This window comes from Orcinus orca, chromosome 17 (assembly GCF_937001465.1).
Source record: "Orcinus orca chromosome 17, mOrcOrc1.1, whole genome shotgun sequence".
Taxonomy (NCBI): Eukaryota; Metazoa; Chordata; class Mammalia; order Artiodactyla; family Delphinidae; genus Orcinus; species Orcinus orca.
In genome coordinates, this window is record NC_064575.1 from 82,851,122 (window position 1) to 82,870,893 (window position 19,772).

The 19,772-nt window shown below is 44.6% G+C and overlaps 1 protein-coding gene and 1 pseudogene across 1 annotated transcript in view; both read right to left on the reverse strand.

Moving 5' to 3' along the window:
• The window catches only part of LOC125961869 (protein FAM135B-like), a 229,799-nt gene that overhangs the window by 49,823 nt on the left and 160,204 nt on the right, over nucleotides 1-19,772 (reverse strand). Inside the window, exon 4 of the mRNA XM_049700892.1 lies at nucleotides 7,321-7,460. Within this exon, the coding sequence (XP_049556849.1) occupies nucleotides 7,321-7,460 (140 nt within the window). The remainder of the gene's footprint in view (nucleotides 1-7,320; nucleotides 7,461-19,772) is intronic.
• LOC117199701 (uncharacterized) lies at nucleotides 15,816-15,913 on the reverse strand (annotated as a pseudogene).

Genomic DNA, 19,772 nt, shown 5'->3' on the forward strand with positions numbered 1-19,772 from the left:
TTGCAGGAAAAAAATGTGAAGTGAGTTTTCTAGATTGCAGGACTTTTGAGCACCTTATTTCCAGAACAGATGTGATCTGGAATCCTCTGAAGCAGGAGTGAAGTGTTCTGTGGCCCCTGCTTTGGAAAGGTTGGAGCAGTGAATTTGCAGAGAGGAAACCCCACTTGGCTAGAGATGGGAAAATGTTGGAGGTGGTGTTACTGCCGGCACCTTCGAGGGGCTGACGCTATTCTTCAGGTTCACAGAGGAGGAAGCTGATGCTCAGAAAAGTCGTCAGTTCCCAAGGTGGCCCAGCTTTACACGCAAGCGTATCCTTCACTTTTGTCTTGAGATCCATTACATCTAACCATTTATGCTTTCAGACACTTTAGCATTTCATGTCCTATCCATGACTGTTTCCATTCTTAGCTTTTAAAAAAAAAAAATCAGTTTTCATTCATTAGCATGGGAATCTTTTTGTTCTACCTGCCAGCTTCTCAGGTACATCTAAAAGATGGTAACCCACGGCTCTTCTTTTCCCAAACTTAACACCTCATCATCCCCACCTCCAGGAGAGTCACTTGCTAAGTACCGGATCTAGCTGATGTCCCTACTCAGGAAACCCAGATAAGTACTACACGCCTGTGACAGGGCGTCATCTCCTCCCCACAGCCACGCGGGATGGACCCCTTCTCCTCTGTGACCCACAAAACCCTGTTTTTCTTCCTATCTCAGCATTCAACACTTCCTATAAAATTGTCTCAGCTTTACAACTTTTGCGTTCTAAGCCCAAGAGACAAATATTAGCTGCAGACACCTTTTGCTTAGTCCTGATCGTAGTTTTTACAATGTTTTGAACAAGTAGAAAACATTTAAAAATCAGGCAATTTCACATTTCCATTGCAGGTTTCCAGCTTCTGAAAAAACAATCCATGGATCTGGCCGTGCTGGGCTGGCATTCAGAAGCTCCACTTGGGTCGGGCTCAGGGGACTCTCTGACAAAATCCATCTGACTGTGGCTAAATCCCCCCGGGCCCTTTTCTTACCCAACATCCCCTGTAATCTGGTATCGTTATGGGAGAGACTAGTCTTAATCCATTCTGGATCCCCAGCTCCAGGGACAAGGTCCCGCCCACGGAAAGTATTCGTGTATCTTAAAGGATAAATAAAGCTCTTCTCCACCCCCCACCCTTGGTTTTTATTTCTTTGCAAGAATATCTTCATTCTGTAGGGATGGAAATCTCTTACCCAAAGGCCTCTTTGGAAACGTGCTCCTGGTGAAGCATAGCTCAGGCAGAGACATATGGATGGAATTTATCTTTAGCTCCCCAGGGTTTTAAAATTTGTTTAAAAAAAATTTTTTAAGCGTTTAAAAGTTAACATTTTGCTCAATCCAAGCGCTATGAATAACTTCCTCTCCTAGCTTTGTTTTGCATAATCACCTACCCGGCTTCATACACACAACCCAAGCAACACAGCCTCTTGTCACCAGTTCCTGGGAAATAAGACTGGCAGAGCAAGTCCTCCTAACCACCTCCAAGCATGCATTTGCCTACTTAACAAAAATTCGCTGTAAGCTCCAGTTTTAAACTTGCTGCAATTTCTTTGGAACAAGGAGAGAAATCCAGGCCCAAGATCAGCTGTGGCTGGATGGAGCCTGGCTATGACTTCACTGATGTCTCAATAAATCTTTAATTGCAACATGCCCCAGAATGCAGTCACTGGTTTCTCTAGCCACTCATTTTTCTTCATTGGCTGTTGGCTACCTGCCCCTTCCTCCAAACACACATATTCACACGTGCACGCACACACACGCACACACTCACGCACGCATGCCCTTCCATTGCCCTACCGTATTTTCGTTAAAAGGATTGCTTCCTTTCAAGGGCGATTTTTAAAAATTGGAGTATAGTTGACTTACTGTGTTGTGTTAATTTCTGCTGTACAGCAAAGTGATTCAGTTATACATATATATACATTCTTTTTTCATCTTTTTTTCCATCATGGTTTATCACGGGTTATCGAATAGAGTTCCCTGTGCTCTTTATCCATCCTCTATATAATAGCTTACATCAGCTAACCTCAGCCTCCCAGGTAGATGACTTTTTTAGCATCGGGCAACAGTTTCACATAGTAGTGGAAATAAGAACAGCAGCTAGGATTACAGAGGAGTTACTGTGTAGCAGACACTACACAGGACAGCTACCACTGTCATATACTATCTTATTTAATGTGGATAAAACTGTGAATTAAGACATATTGGCCTCACTTATAAATGAAAAAATTGAGACTTGCTGTAGGAAAGACACTTCCAAGGCTTAATCTGGGCTCCAAAGCCCAGATTCAGTCAAGGGTTCCTCACTTCTTCAGCCTTTTCCCAGGGTCTTATCTGTGTTGTGGGTTGTACAGTCTCACGCTAGCTGATTTCAACTCTGCTCATAACAGTAGTAACCCTTGTATCTTCTCCTCCTTTATGAACTTCTCTCCTGAGCTGCATCATAGCTGGGGAGATAAGAAAGCAGTTTTGGAAGTCAAGCTACATGGGTACAAAGCTTGGCTCTCCATTTATTAAGTATCTGTGTGACCTTGGGCCAATCGACCTCTCTAGGTTTGTTTGTTTTTTCATCTGTAAAATGGGGGTGAAATGATTACACTTACCCCTTAGATCACTGCTATTGTGCGACTATGTAAGAAAATGCACATAAAGGGCTTAACACAGTGTGTGAACAAAGCCCATTCTCAACAAATATTAGTTATTATAGTTATTTCCAGCTTACTATGGGCCTGACCACCTAAAGGACCCCTTCGTCCAATAACTCCACCCCCAGGCCTGCATACTGGTCACAAACACAGGCTTTGCAGTCAGACTGCCTGGGCTAGGTCTGGGCTGGGCTTAAGAATCTGCATGTTAAAAAAGTGCTGCCAGGGGACTAGGACATGGTGCATCTAGGAATCATACTTTGAGAAACGCTTTTCTTTTTGGAGCCCATAAAAATGCAACCATCCCACTCCTTGGCATATATCCGGAGAAAACTCTTATTCGAAAAGATACATGCACCCCAATGTTCATAGCAGCACTATTCACAATAGCCAAGACATGGAAGCAACCTAAATGTCCATCGACAGGTGAATGGCTAAAGAAGATGTGGTACATCTATACAATGGAATATTACTCTGCCATAAAAAAGAATGAAATATTGCCATTTGCAGCAACATGGGTGCACCTAGGGATCATCATACTAAGTGAAGTAAGTCAGACAGAGAAAGACAAATACCATAAGATATCACTTACATGTGGAATCTAAAATATGACTCAAGGGAATTTATTTATAAAACAGAAACAGACTCACAGACATAGAAAACAAACTTACGGTTACCAAAAGGGAAGGGGGTGGAGGAGGGATAAACTGAGAGTTTGGGATTAGCAGATGCAAACTACTATATATAAAATAGATAAACAACAAGGTCCTACTGTATAGTCCAGGGAACTATATTCAATCTCCTGTAATAAATCATAATGGGAAGGAGTATGAAAAAGAATATATATATATATATAACTGAATCACTTTGCTGTACACTAGAAATTAACACAACATTGTAAATCAATTATACTTCAATTAAAAAATGCAACCTTGGGCTTCCCTGGTGGCGCAGTGGTTGAGAGTCTGCCTGCCGATGCAGGGGACGCGGGTTCGTGCCCCGGTCCGGGAGGATCCCACATGCCGCAGAGCGGCTAGGCCCGTGAGCCATGGCCGCTGAGCCTGCGTGTCCGGAGCCTGTGCTCCGCAATGGGAGAGGCCACAGCGGTGAGAGGCCCGCGTACTGCAAAAAAAAAAAAAATGCAACCTTGTGCACAAAGATTATTTTCTGTAACATGTTCCTCTTCCTCTTCAGGACATTAAGCAACTTGCTGCTAATAACTGTATCTTCTCTGCCTTGTCTGCTGGGAAGCTCAGCACTGAATGTGTGGGCCAACATCTGCAAAGGTCCAGAACTATGCGTGTGCATTCTGGTCTGTTACATTTAACTCAGGCTTTAGCTCCCTTTTGTGTTTTTCCTGTACTTTGGCTCACTCTATTGCTATTTTTACCCTTTTACTATTCTGTGTATTTTGTCAGCCTTCCCAAATCTTCTGGGGGGGTGTTACACAAAGTGTATATAAATAATATACCTATCCTACTCCACACTCCCTGATTCTTTGCAACTTTTATGAAAACATTTGTGCCTTAAGCTGTGATTAGTTCTGTCCATGGTCATCTCTTACATTTACTTGGGCACTAACTGTGTGGGCTGAATCTTCTCTGTGTCTGCACTTCCCATAGCCCAGGAAACGGTATGCTTGACGTGTTGGCATCGTATATGCCTGCCACTCACATTGATGGCTACGTACATGCAAGACCGTGAGCTCTGGCCAGCTGGCTATATGGCGTTTTGGCTGCCATAAACAGGTATTCACTAGAGCTAATGCATGCATTCCAGAGATACGCCTTTTATGAACTTATCCAATTAACTTTAATTGTCACTGATTTGGATGTAATGATTAATGATAACGCTGTTTGCTGCCATGTGGATTACCCCCAAAACAACAATAAATTATTAGCTTGTAGAGATAAGTGATTTTATCTGCAGAAGAAAACAATATGTACCGTATGAACAAAGTCTTGTACAAAATATGTACAAGACTACAACCCAGGCTGGCAAACACACTGCCTGTTCAACCTCTGAACTATGGCTTGTTGCAAAGTCGCGTGAGGCTAAACTTGAGTGCTGGGAAACATTAACCTTGAAAAGCTTTAAACTGTTAGGGGCAGGAGGAAGAGTCTGATAGAATTAAGATGGAATAATGACCAAGAGACCTGAGTAATGTCCAAACCCAGCCTCCAGTCACAACCATTCTCCCCAGGAAGGTCTTTGAGATCAACGTGCCAAAGGACAACGGCCCGTGAGAAATCAAGTGACTTTCCTTAGTATAATTCGGGGAAGCTGAGCTTGTGCAGGAAGCCCAACTGGGAGTCCCTTAACCCTCAAAACCAGCTCCAGTATCTTCTCCTAAACTACCTGTGTCCACCAGAGTCCGGGAAAGAAGCAGATGATGCACTCAGTTCATTAAAAAGAGTTGACTTACGAAGGTGTGGGGGCAACTCAGGGAAAGCAACCAATGCTGATGGCTGGGTACCTCGGGGTCAGTCCCTGCAGGACTCCTCAGCACCTCCTCATTCCCACCTCACAGCCTTTGTCCTAGCTGTGCCCTCCTCCCGGGATGCCTGGCCCCTCCTCAGCGTGTGGTCTCAGCTCAGTGCTGGCTGTGCAGGGAGCCCTCCCGTCTGCCACTTCCCCTCCAGGAAGCAGTCGCCATCTCGTGTGAAGCTTGTGTTGAAGCTGAGCTCTTGGAAATCTGAGTATCCATCAGGAGGCAGCATCAGGTCTCGCACAGCGAGCCTGCCATGAGTTCTCTTCCACTCTGGGCCCAGCTGTAGTTTCACAGGACCTCCAACAGGGGTGAAAATTCCTGCTCTTCTTACCTTTGTGAGTGTATCTAATGGAGGAGTGAGCTGAGCGAGAAGCAGTGGGAAGGCTCAGCGATAGAATATACAGGATGTATTTATTTGATTGCATGGTGATGTACTGATCTCACGTTAAAACGTAAGCTCTCGGACACCGGGGGTATCTTCTTGTTCATGATTTTCATCTCTAGCCCACAGCAGGTGCTCAACAGATCTTTGATGAATGGATGGATTCATAAATGAAGAATCAGTGACAGCTTTTCACATGTAGCCAAACAGGGGAACTCGTCACTACCTCAAGCATAAAAGATGTGGACAAAAAGCCATGGGAGGGACTTCCCTGGTGGTCCAGTGGTTAAGACTCCATGCTCCCAATGCAGGGGGCCTGGGTTCGATCCCTGGTCAGGGAACTAGATCTCGCATGCCGCAACTAAAAGATCCTGCATGCCGCAACTAAAGATCCCGTGCGTGGCAACAAAGATCCCGGATGCTGCAGCTAAGACCTGGCTCAGCCAATAAATATATTTTTTTTAAAAGTCAACTGAATACAAAACTTTAAAAAAAACAAAAAGCCATAGGACATGAGAGGAGTATTAGATGGCCAGGAGAAGTCGTTATGCGTGCTATAACGCCTGTAGGGGATGCCTGTAGGGGACATGTGTCTGACTAGGCTCTCCTAAAGTAGGAGTATACTTCCACATCTTTAAAGATGCTCTAGCAGGGAATGACCAGCTGGCATGCGGTAACGGGTATTCGAGGTGGGGCTGGGGGAGTGAGAAAAACGGTTTAGACTTCAGATATTCTTTTGAAACATCTGATTTTTTTTAAAGGTACAAGTGATTTTTTTATTTTTTGAATACTTTTGGAGGATAGTTGATTTACAATGTTGTGTTAGTTTCAGGTGTACAGCAAAGTGAATCAGTTATACATATACATTTAGCCACTCTTTTTTAGATTCTTTTCCCATATAGGTCATTACAGAGTATTGACTAGAGTTCCCTGTGCTATACAGTAGGTCCTTATTAGTTATCCAACTAATTTATAGTAGTGTGTATATGTCAATCCCAACATGCCAATCTGTCCCTCCCTTTCCCCCCAGTAACCATAAATTTTGAAACATTTGATGTTAATATCAGGTTATTATCAGATGTTAATCTCATAAATAGGAAATGTTCAATCAACTTGCTCCAAGGCCTCTGGGCCTTGACTCATGCTGTTTCCCCCTGTACGGGATGCCCTTCTTCTTTCTTAGTCTTATGGACTCTCAGTCCCAGCATCTCAAAGCCAGCTCCTTTGTTAAGCCGTTGATGTCCTCCCACAGAGCTCATCTCCAACCTTGGTGCCCCCTGTTCTTCTGCACATGCAGCCGGCACAGTGCATTTCAGCTACCAGGGCCTGTCTGTATATCTGTTTCTCTGATGGAGCACCCAGCGTCTGAGGGATCGGCCCTGCTGCCTTCTTCAGCTTTGCCCATCATCCGAGGGCCCGCCCCAAGCGCTGCACAAAGCAGATGCTCAGCAAACGCCTGCCGACTGACCTGTTGACGGAGGCCCAGAAAGACGAGCAAATGGGCGAAGGAGGAATGAGTAAGACAGTCAGCAAGTCAGTCAATGGGACCCGCTTGGAACATGAAACAAGCAAGTATACAAACGAAAGCATGAGTACAAAAAGGACTAGATCGGGAGGTGCAGGAATGCTCTGAAATCCCCAGTCCCAATCTGTCAGATTTCAGAGCAAATGTACAACGTCTCCTTCACGTCCCATTCCCCTAGCACTGGATACAAAAGGCACAGGAGGGAAAAGCCATTCGTGGCTGGTGGAAGATTCCGGGACTTACCCTTTCACCATCTAAGAGCAAATGAGCTCGGAAGATCACGGCATCGTTGATGGGCACCTCTTCGTTCCTGTATAAGATCTGAAAGACTCGGCTGTGCACAGTGCTCTCGTGGACACAGGCTGAGTGCAGGCTGCCGCTGTCTGCAAAACAAGAACCGGTAGCAGCTCATGACTCCCATCCTGCCCTGGATCTGCGGCCTCCTTGGGGGTCAGGCCAGCTCAAGGAAAACAATGGCCCCAAACTGCATTCCAATTCCCAAAGACCAAAAGCCACAGATGAATGTGATTCCATCACACAAGATCTAAGGTCACTGAATCGGGACGGCATCTCAGCAAGAACCTTCTTCAGTCCTTTATAAGTCATAGGATCTTGGCTAAATCACCTGTCGTGCAGTGGGCAGTGTTCCTTGGCTGGAAATTAGTACCTGCTGAATTCTTTACCTGCTCACATAACCCCTCCTTCATAAAGCCTTCCATAATCCCCCTCTCCTGGAAATAATGGAGAAAAGCAGAGAGAGAAAAACAGAAATGGGTCTTCTACAAGGATATCCTAGCGTCCACAGAATCTCTCCCTCCTGAAAGTGTTGTTCGCACAGCACGTAGGATATGAAGGATGCTCTGTCTTGAGTTTTAGATAAATGTGCTAATTCTAATTACATGAGATATCCAGTTTTTTAAGGAACTTGCTCAATCCCATGTCTTCCAGTGCATTCTAAATGTACCTTAATCCCTAAACATTGTCTCAAAGTGAAGTTGAATTTCAAGAAGATAAACCTACTCAAGGAGGTTAAGAGATCTTCCTGCATCCACTGACCAGGGTTACTATGAAGAGAAAATGGGTGAATTCTTCCAAATCACTTAACACACAAACTGCAGAGTTGGAAAAATATAGAAATCTTCTAAAATAAATAATGGTACTATTTATATAATACAAAGCAAAGATAACTCATTCATAATAATGGCCTAGTGGTATTTCACAGCTTCCAAAGTGCTTTGCAAATGTGTTTCTTTCCTTAATCCTCACAGAAAATTGCTAGGGTAAGTTTTCACCACAGATGAAGAGACCAAGCCTCAAAGAAGGGGAGGGAGGTGTCACAACAGTCGCTATATGAGGAGGCGTTGTGTGGATTCATCCTCACATCCGCCTACTTAACAACTGAGAAAAGACGTCTTGGGTGAATGAATAAAATGCACCCATTTCCTAGCAAAAGACAGGTATGCTATGAAGCTCTACTGAAAAACGGAAATAGTGTGATTGCAAAGGGAAGCAAGAAATTTTTTTAAAAAGCCCAACCAGCAAAGGAAAACGGCTTGAGTGCCTTGTGCAGTGTCCCCAGCTGGCTGGAACAGTCCCTTGGAAACAGGGACAAAGGGTTACTGTCACCTCCCCATGCACAGTGATGCTTAACACCTGCATTGTAGCTTCAGAGTAGGGAAAAAGAAATGCAAAATCCCAGGTCTTTCCAAGGCCGTGCAGACGTTCACGCTCCAATTTGCACTTCATTGTGAAGGAAATAAAATTTCTGGCCTGACACAGCCCTATTGAGACCTGTTGGATTCAAACTGATGTGGCTTTTCAACAGAAGGGATCCTTGTGCGCAAATGCCCTTCTGTTTTTATTTGCTGCACCAGCCCTTTTTCTATCACTGTCAAGGCCTGGTTGATCTATAAGCCAGACCGACAACGTGGCAGAGGATGGATGGGGTAAATACTCTGAAGGTCAGAGCAACACTGAGCCGTCTAGGACCTGGAGGGACAGCCAGAAAAACAGTTCAATCACTTGCCTTCTTGGGCAAGTGACATCACTCCTCGTAACAGCAGCCTTTCCACGTGAAAAACGGGCATCTCCACACACTGACCTTCTGGGATCAGCGTAGACAGAAGAGGATAAAATAAATCAAGATCTGAAGAGCAAGCATGTCCTAGGCATGCAAAATGCAGTAGGATGACTTTTTCATTGTGTTTCGAGAAAGGTCGTAGCACTCTCTGTTGAATACATTTCCACCGGCTACATATCTATAAGAGACTGAGCTCCTCTGGTTTTGAGCAGATTGACGAACTAGATCACAGGACTCGGCAGTATTTACAGAAGATCGCGGCATCCCAAGGGGCCTCATTAGGCCCAGGATACAGAGGGCGCTCATTCACACCTTGTTCTCCTCACCCTCTTATGCACCAGGTTCTGGACACCTAGAGGTGAGGGCAGTGCCTGCTCTTTCTACTCTGAAAGACCTTGCTCATACCTTGGGAGGCTGCCGCTTCCTAGCAGTGGGGTAAAAAGCCACTTTTCTCTTTAGACTGTTTTGTTGTTGCTGTTGTTGAAATCACAAACTCATCTGTTTTTTTTTTTATCCTTTTGTAATGTTACATTGGTAAAAAGAACATGTCTTGGTATATCCCAAGTGTTATTTCAAACATTCTGACACTTTTTTTTATTAATGTTATTGGAGTATGGTTGATTGACAGTGTTGTGTTAGCTTCAGGTGTATAGCAAAGTGATTCAGTCATATATATACATACATTCCTTCTTTTTCAGATTCTTTTCCCATATAGGTTATTACAGAACCTTGAGTTCCTTGTGCTGTACTGCAGGTTCCCACTGGCTATCCACTCTCTATATAGTAGTGTGTGTAAATTAATCCCAAGCTCCTAATTTATCCCCCGCTTTGTTTCCCCTTTGGTAAAACCATAGGTTTTTGAAATCTGTGAGTCTGCTTCTGTTTTGTAAATAAGTTCATTTATATCATTTTTAATTAGATTCCACATATGAGTGATATTATATATTTGTGTTTCCCTGTCTGACTTACTTCACTATTTACAATAGCCAAGTCACAGAAACAACCTAAATGTCCACTGACAGAGGAATGGATAAAGAAGATGTGGGGTGTGTGTGTGTGTGTGTGTGTGTGTGTGTGTGTGTGTGTATATATATATATATATATATATAAATAAAATGAAATATTACTCAGCCATTAAAAAAGAATGAAATGATGCCATTTGCAGCAACATGGATAAGCCTCGAGATTATCTTTAGACTGTTTTTACTTATTGTTTGGAGACCAGACCAGTGGTCCAATGAGAAGGTGTAGATTAGTCTTCCTACATATCTGTCTTCTTTTGTATGCGTCAGGGTTGATACCATGGATGAGTATCTGAAAGGAGAGTTAGAACTTTGAGGGAAAACAAGTCTGATGGAAAGAAGGTGGGAGGGGCAAGAGAAGGGGATAGAAGGAAGAGGAGGGCAGTAGAAAAAAACATTAGAGTTCATGGAAGTTGAAAAAGCCAGGTCAGATAATGAGCAACTCAAGGTCAGAACCTTGGAGTTTATATGGTTTAGAACAGGATCTCCTTCAGCAAAGCAAAAATAGGTGTCCTAGACTTGCCCCACTGCTTTCTGGCTACGTGGCCTCGGGCAGGACAGTAAACAGGAGCTTAAGTGAAGCAAGAGTCATGTCCAGCTTATTTACGTGATGAACGTCAGACTCAGATGAGATGAGAACTAAAGAGGTGTGTGTCTAACTGTGAAATTCTCAAAACCCAAGCAGAGTTCCTGGTAAGATAAAGAGGATGATGACTCTTTCCACTAGATAACTGTCTGGCTATTTCTAGGAACAGTAAGGACAGAAAGTCACCTTGAAGCCAAGGTTTATTATTGTTTCTAACTGTTTCAAAGAGTAGGCAGAAGAAAAAAGCCACCTGAAGTAGACGTTCACTGTTTTCCCAGAGAATGGGCAGAATGACCTTCAGTATCACATAAGCTTCGTCGGACTGGTAAGGCCGCTGCACACTCACTGCCAGGGCAGAGAGCTGTGGCGTGACCTTCTGTGATTCCATCAAGGCGGCTACCTTTCCTGGAGACCCTATCACAGGAGTACAAGTGGAACGGTCTGCTTCGAGAGAGGAGGAAATTCTGGGAGCAAAGAGACCAAGATCTTGATGACCTTTTCCGGAGTTTGGAAGTTGGGGAGGTCTGTTACACTGGGACAGACTTTTCCTGATGTAGGAGGTATTAACATACTGTGTGGATCAGGCATGGAAAGCTTGTTCCTGGAAGTAGAAGGACTTTGAAGAAAGCTGGGGCCTGAAATGATGACTCTGGACGTTGCCCACCGGCAAGGGGTTTGTAAGCAGAAGGCTGATTTTGTTACATGGTGACCTGAAAAGCTCTGTGGACCCATCTATCCTGGCACAAAGGCTGTGCTTTGTAGAGTAATGGCATTGGGGTTCCGAGGCTTGTGCCCACGAGGTCCGTAGGGATGCTTGTGGAAGCAAGTTCACCATTGAGAGAACGAGCCTTCTCGGAACTCTAGAGAATCACCTTCAACGGAGCAGCGGCACGGCCACGAGAAGCCCAGAGGAAGGGACCAAGCAACCCAGTTTTCTCCTAGCCTGGCATTCAGAAAAGGACCCTGGTCCACTGTGGAATCTCAGAGCTTCTTGGACAATATGAGACGGGGGAGGCACGCTGGCTGCCAACAGGGCATTTAGAGACACAAGCCCGTTTGTGGAATATCCAAAGAGTTGTGAACATACTGGCACCTTCAGTACTTGAAGCGTATCAGACGGATGATACATCAATAAAGGGCTGCATTTTAGTTGTCATTTTTATTTTGCCATTTGAAAGAAAGCAAATGTTTTTCTTACTTTCTACTTGACCCTCTGTACATGGAATATTAAATATTTTGTTTCAGTGCCCACAGAGATGAGTGTAAGCCTTAACCATATCTCCAGATTAATATGTTTCTATGGGTTTTGCTATAAAATATATTAATTCATTAAATTCTTATGAATCACCTGCTATGCATCAAGTCATAGGTTAAAACAAAACAAAACAGATTCAGTCATCGACAATCATAGGGTCCTTCACAGAGAACAGACCTGTGGCTGCTAAGGGGGAGGGGGAGTGGGGAAGGGATGGAGTGGGGGTTTGCGACTGGCAGATGCAAACTACTGTATATAGAATGGATAACCAGCAAGATGGATAAACAACAAGATGGATAAACAACAAGGGCCTACCGTATGGCACAGGGAACTATATTCAATATCCTGTGATAAACCGTAATGGAAAAGAATACGAAAAAGAATGTATGTATGTATGTATATATAGATATATACACACACACACACATATAAACTGAATCACTTTGCTGTACAGCAGAAATTAACACAACATTGTAAATCAACTCTACTTCAATAAAACAAAGTAAACGAAAACGAAACAAAACAAAACAAAAACAATCATAGGGTTCCTTGCGGGGTGTTCCTGTCTGGAACATCTATCCATGGAGTAGGGATGAGAAGTCCCTTAATTGTTCACCTCCACAGACTTCTCCTTGTCTGAACGAATTTCTCAGCTTTCCAGATACACTGCATTATTTAAAACATCTTATATAGGCTACTTTAGCAGTTTTAATGGAGGGAGCAAATTCTGTACAACAAACTGGGTTTGGGCACAGATGTTGTTACTTATAACTCTATGGTTTCAAAAAGTCACTTCTGCGCTTCCCTGGTGGCGCAGTGGTTGAGAGTCCGCCTGCCGATGCAGGGGACGCGGGTTCGTGCCCCGGTCCGGGAAGATCCCACATGCCGCAGGGCGGCTGGGCCCGTGAGCCATGGCCGCTGAGTGTGCGCGTCCGGAGCCTGTGCTCCGCAACGGGAGGGGCCACAACAGTGAGAGGCCCGCGTACCGCAAAAAAAAAAAAAAAAAAAAGAAAGAAAAAGTCACTTCTCTGTAAAGATACAGCAGACTCGAAACCGTGTGGCTCATTTCACATTGCTCTACGAAAGTTAGCCCGCGACTGGTTCGTCTGAGTTCCAGGCACTTTATGTTCCTCATCTCACTTGACCTTGGGTATGACAGTCTTCATTTCCCTCATGAGGGAACGCAGGATCATTGGGTTAAGTTACATCCTCAGCAGCAAATGTATCAACAGTAGATGGTGACTCCAAATCATGTGCTTCTTTTCATTCTTTCATCTCTGAGTTTGTTTACTCATTTATTATTTAACTAAATGACCCCGTAGAAAATGTTAGACATAATACCAGTCACTGGTGACGGTACAGCAACAAGAAGGGCTAGCCTGCAGTGTTTAGCGCAATACTTCCCAACTTCTTTCTCTCCTCACCGCACTCACGATACTCCATTACTTCTGTTTCACAGAAAAAGAACTGAAGTCCTAGCATGACGGAACAGCAGGCCTTGTGTATTATACTCACTCAAATACGCACTGAATCAAGCAATTAATTAGTTATTAATGAAGGCAGGGATACAAAGGGATGATTTTTGGAAGGTTCCCTATGTTGGGGGGAAGCTCCAGTTCCCAGGACGTCTGACTCCTATCTTACTCTGCAAGAAAACTCGAGTTACAAAGCAGAGACCGTGGCCTGGCAGAAATTCATGCTTGCAGAAGGAGGGCAACTAAACCGAAGAACACAGGAAAGAAAAAAATACCTTTTAAATTCCTGAAAATGAACAAGGGCTGCTGATGTAATTTAGCCGTGAGCATCCTCCCATCAACACTGAGTGGCCTTAATTACTTAATTATAAACCCTTTTCACCTACCTATTAGAATGAGCCCAGTCAGGCTAGCACTTGATAACACTTTATTAGCCAATAATGTGCACTGCTATGTAATTTCAAAAGTAAAAGGCCAGAGGGCCGCCTCAAACACACTCCAGTCGCCCAAGACTTCCCCTGCTGGGCTTCCTTCCGATCGGTCCTAACCCCTGTGCAGTCTCAGGTATTTCCATTTGTATTCTAATTATAGAGTCCAGTCCATGGCCTTGCCTCTCACGCTTTTGTAACGACAAGAAATGGATTGGAGTTCAAAGACATGGATTTCCTCAGGGCTCTGCCATTTGTACACCGCGCACCTGTGAACAAGGAACTTACCTGGTCTGAACCTGGGTTTCCGCCCCTGTGACCTGGGGATGGGAGTTCAAGGGTTGGGAGGGTTGAATGAGATGACCTAGGAGTGTACCGGGCACAGAGTCTAACATTTAACAGGTGGTCTCGGAGAAATGGCAGTGAATATACTGCTGGACGGAGAGAAGCGTGCAGCTGATGTGACGATGAAACGTTATCCACGGTGGAATTCTAGCAGCTGCTAGCAGAACTCTCGAGGGAAGTGGAAAGGGAATCCTCAATTGTTTCTTTTTTTTTTTTTTTTTTTTTTTTTTGCGGTACGCGGGCTTCTCACTGTTGTGGCCTCTCCCATTGTGGAGCACAGGCTCCGGACGCGCAGGCTCAGCGGCCATGGCTCACGGGCCCAGCCGCTTCGCGGCATGTGGGATCTTCCCGGATCGGGGCACGAACCCGTGTCCCCTGCATCGGCAGGCAGACTCTCAACCACTGCGCCACCAGGGAAGCCCCTCAATTGTTTCTTGATCCTGGGAAGACAGCAGGCTTGGCACAGGGCAGTGGGCACTGCCTGGAAAGACAGTGTTTCAGGAATCTCCCTGTTTATAGCTGGGAGTCTTTCAGTGAGATGTTAACTGTCCCAGCCTTAGTTCGTTCACAGACGAAAATGGCAATAATGATTTGACTCACCAGGATGGCAAGAAGAAGATTCCTTATTTTTTTGTTTGTTTTTGTTTGTTTTTCTTTTTTACACTGTATATCTTAATTTTATTTTTTTAACATCTTTATTGGAGTATAATTGCTTTACAGTGGTGTGTTAGTTTCTGCTCTATAACAAAGTGAATCAGCTATACATATACATACATCCTCATATCTCTTCCCTCTTGCATCTCCCTCCCTCCCACCCTCCCTATCCCACCCCTCTAGGTGGTCACAAAGCACCAAGCTGATCTCCCTGTGCTATGTGGCTGCTTCCCACTAGCCATCTATTTTACGTTTGGTAGTGTATATATGTCCATGCCACTCTCTCACTTCGTCCCAGCTTCCCCTTCCCGCTCCCCACCTGCCTGCTGATGGCAAGTAGCTATGTTCATGGTTTCCCTCTCCTCCCTGCTCCCCCTGGGATGGCTCCTCCTGCTCTTCCTACCTCTGTGTTGGAGTCCTCCATCTACGTCTTGCTGTTTCCAAGGCTTTATACGCCACTCACAAGCTGAGAACCCTCAAATGCCTGACTCCAGCTGCACCTTTGTCCTGAGTGGACCTGATCCCTCGCCCACTCGACATTACTCCTTTGATGTCAAATCCACACCATAAACTTACATACCCAATATAGAACCTTCGGTTGTGTCCCTCCCCCAATCTCTCTCTCTTTTTTTTTTAATCAAGTACTTCTTGTTATTTTATTATTGGTAAATAATGGAAGAAAAAATGGTCCTCATTTTTATATCTTTTTTTTTTTTACATTATCATTCTTACAGCACTCTTTCTTTTTTGGCTAATTTTGTTGTTCAGTCTCCTGTTGCTTTTAGGTATTATAAATTTTTTTTTTAAACATCCTTATTGGGGTATAATTGCTTTACAATGGTGTGTTAGTTTCTGCTTTATAACATAGTTTCTGCTTTATAACAAAGTGAATAAAAAACATGGAACGCTTCCCGAATTTGCGTGTCATCCTGGCACAAGGGCCATGCTAATGTCATTCCAATTTTAGCATATGTGCTGCGGAAGCGAGCACCCTCCCCCAATCTCTCAACCACACAGAGTAGAATACTTCCTGGTCATCTCTGATTGCTCTTTCTCCCTCACCCTCTCACCCAATCCATAAATCCTGTGGGTTTACATTCAAAATGCGGTTCTGATGAATCCCTTCTGGGTCCCTTCATAATCTTCTCTCAATAGAGAATACGGAAAACTTTATTTCTCCTTCTACTATGACTACTCTTTAGTCTATTCATATAAAATATCAAGCAGACTTCATCACCGCCCTCCCCCCACTGCATTTAGAATAAAATCTACATTACCTACTATGGTTGAACTGGCCCTAAATGACCAGTTTGGAAGCTGTAGTCCAGGTGAGGGTTTAGCACAGAGCCAGGTCTTTTCCTGAAGTCTAGGTCAGGCAAATATTTATCAAATGCATGACTGACCAAGGCTCCAAGGGGTCCGATCACTGAGAATCTGGCAACAATGTTTAATAAACATTTGTGGAAGTGAATTGAATCTGGGCTCAAGCAGCCTGCCGCTCAGGGCTCTGTTTGCTGCTATGTCCTCAAGATGACCCAGAATCCACAACTATCCTGTTCCCTTACACACAGCCAGTGCTAAGTATGCCTGAAATATACAGCCTGGGGTTTTCTGAGAGGGGTATAACCAAGGCTCCACCTTCTAATTCTGAAACCCATTCTGTTCAAAAGTCATCAGACCCAGCAAATGGGAGGCAAAGAGCCCTGTTTATGTGATTCAGACTTTCCCGAGCCATCTGCCTCGGCCATGTGCTTCCCAAGGAGAACTAAGTATAGCACAATTGCAGCTAATCAAATCTTTGTAAGAGCTGCAGCATCCCCGCCCAGTCGTGGGCCTGGCATGTTCCAAGGAGCACAGAGCCCTCCTCCAGCCCAAGGTGACCTTGGCCTTAATGGCAGACCACAGAATGTAGGGGGCAGTTGTGACTTGCTAGGAAAATATCAGGGAGTGCTGAGAGTAGGTAAGAACAGGTGGTCACTCTGTCTTTCTCTTCCACGGAGACGGAAGTCCCCTCCAGTAGATCAGTCCCATGGCTATGGCCAAGACTGACCAGTCCAGAGAGAGAGCTGCGCCCCAGGCCCCAACTCTCTCCAAGAGCTGAACCCACCACTGTCCCCTCCCCAAGCCGTGAATGAGTGGAGCTCCCCCCAGTCAAGGCCATTCTCACCTGGACTCTCCTCCAATGCCTCACCTTCCTCTATTACACCCCTGTCTGTTAGGACACATACCCCAAATGGTTAGCACAGGTACCCACCAATCAGAATGCGTGCCAGGCACGGTGACGGGCAGTGTCCTGGAGGCCATCTGCTGTGCCAGGCACAAATCCTTTATTTATGGACTACAGGGAATGCGAGGGTTTGGGGAAGGGACCAGGCTAACTGGCCAGTGGCATCTGAGGGCAATGGCTACCCTGATAACTGCCCCTACCAGATGCATGGGCTGAACATCGCCCCTCGTTAAAATGAACATGGTTTCTCCAAACCACGTGCAGGGCAGCCCAGCCTCTCTGCTGAGACCTGTCCCTGCAGCTAGAGGGGTTATTATTTTTGCCCCTCAGAAGTCCCATGCTTTCATCTCACTCCTTCTCCCTCTAAACTCGGTGTCAGCCCAGAGGAACCTGAGCGCCTATCCTCCAGGACATGGGTGGCCTTGCAGCCGCTACTTCCCCCTTCCCTGCATCAGCATCTCGTCCTTCTGCTGTGCATCTGTGCGTGGACCTGGAAACTACCCCAGGGCAGCTCTCCTCTCTCCAAAACAAACCGTCTCCATCGCTAGATACCCCCAGGCTCTCAGAGCTGGTCTGCATGCCTTTGAGTCCTGGACTCTGATGGGTCACCCTGACTCAGACCTGGCAGTGGCTGAACCTAGTAATTGACCTTCAACTTCCCACACAGCAAATGCAGGACACAAGGGTGTCTACCCCATGCCCTGACCCAACTGAGATACTCCTTGATCTGAACTTCTTAGCTCCAGCCTACAACTGGACCAGTCTCAGAACAGCTGGAGTGTTTGGCAACCACCCACTCACGTGGTGCTGACACTGCAGGGAGTAGGACCCTGAGGAATTGAGCTAGGATCTGCTCCCTCCCCATCCTCCTGGCCAACTTCACTCTCCCCTTCAGCAGCTTTCTCTGACAGTCGCAGCCTAGAGGGAATGTGGATCCCACACGTTCACTCAGCATTCGGAAGATGCTCCATTTCTGACTGTACCCCCTCAACACACGTACACCCCATTCATCAAAAATATTGAGAATTCCAGAGTCTGTGATGGATCTGGGGACATGAGACAGTCGCTGTTCTTGAAGAAGGCCGTTATCATTCTTTTCCCGTGAATAAATGTCATGATTTCCCCCAATAGTTTCACCTTTTGAATCGTGCACTTATAACCCATCACAGGTGATCAATGGGTGTTTGGTCAATTACAGAGATACGGCAAGATGGCGTGAGGAATGTCAGAGAACTTTCTAGACCACAGGGACTTGGGGGGAGGGGCACTGCTAAGAGGTCTGGGTTAGTGTCTCGATTTTTCCCTATTACAAGGACGTGATGTTCCTTTCATCACTTTGCTTTCTGTAAAATGCAGCTATAATCTCTAATTATGGTATTGTCATGAGTACCAAATTACATCACAGGAAGCAATGTCTATCATTCGCTAAAATGAACACTACTTTTCAATGTTCTAATTACTTTCTTAATTATTTGGGGGGGAGGGAGTTACTGGCTAATAGTGACTTCTACCATGTCAAATACAAGTTCATTTCTGATTAGAAATAAAAGCTAATAAAACTAATACAAATTATGTTATTGATAATTTTCAGAGGTCCAAGCATAGTGCTTGCTCAAAGTCAGTAATCTATGAATATCCTTTGAATATTCTTTTTCCTATGACCTTTTTCCCACTAAGCTTTCTTCTTCTCATTCATCATAGACCCTGTTTGTTTTGTCCCTTCTTCAGACATCCCCTCAATGGCCCAGGCAGATCACTGCTCCCTCTTCTGACCCCAGAGCAGTCTGCAGCAGCTGACTTAGAGCACCTGTCGTGTGCAGTTGCAGTTCTGTATGACCCTCCTCTGAGCCTGCAGAATACATCACTCACCACTGCATTCTTAGCTTCTAGCAAGGAGCCTGGCGTCAAAGAACACAATTAATATTTTTTTTAATGAATTGATAGCCTCATCCTCATCTCAAAAACCTGTGTCTCCTTGCAAATGTCACCCCTTCATGGAGATTTTCCCATTCATTGTAGTTACAAGTAGCCCAGGCTCTGAAATCAGCTCTGCATTCAAGTTCAGACTCTCCATTCATTTGTAATTTGTTTCTACATTTTTCCATTTAGTCTTCTTAAAAAAATGATTGAAGTATAGTAGATAGTATATACTCCATTATAGGTTATTACAAGATAATGGGTATAATTCCTTTGCTTTATACAGCATAGTTTTGTTACTTATCTATTTATATAAAATAGTTTGTTAATCCCATACCCCTATCTTGCCCCTTCCCCTTCCCTCTCCCCTCTGGTAACTACCAGTTTATTTTCTATACCTGTGAATCTGTTTCTGTTTTGCTGTATACATTTGTTTGTATTATTTTTTTAGAGTCTACATATAAGTGATATAGTACAGTATTTGCCTCTAATTTCACTAGCATAATATTTTCTAGGTTCATGGACATTGCTGCAAATGGCAGAATTTCATTTTTTATGGCAGAGTAATATTCCATTATATATATATGTATCTCACATTTTCTTCATCCATTCGTCTGTCCATGGACACTTGGGTCGTTGCCATATCTTGGCTATTGTAAATAGTGTTGCTATGAACATTAGGGTGCGTGCATCTTTTCAAATTAGT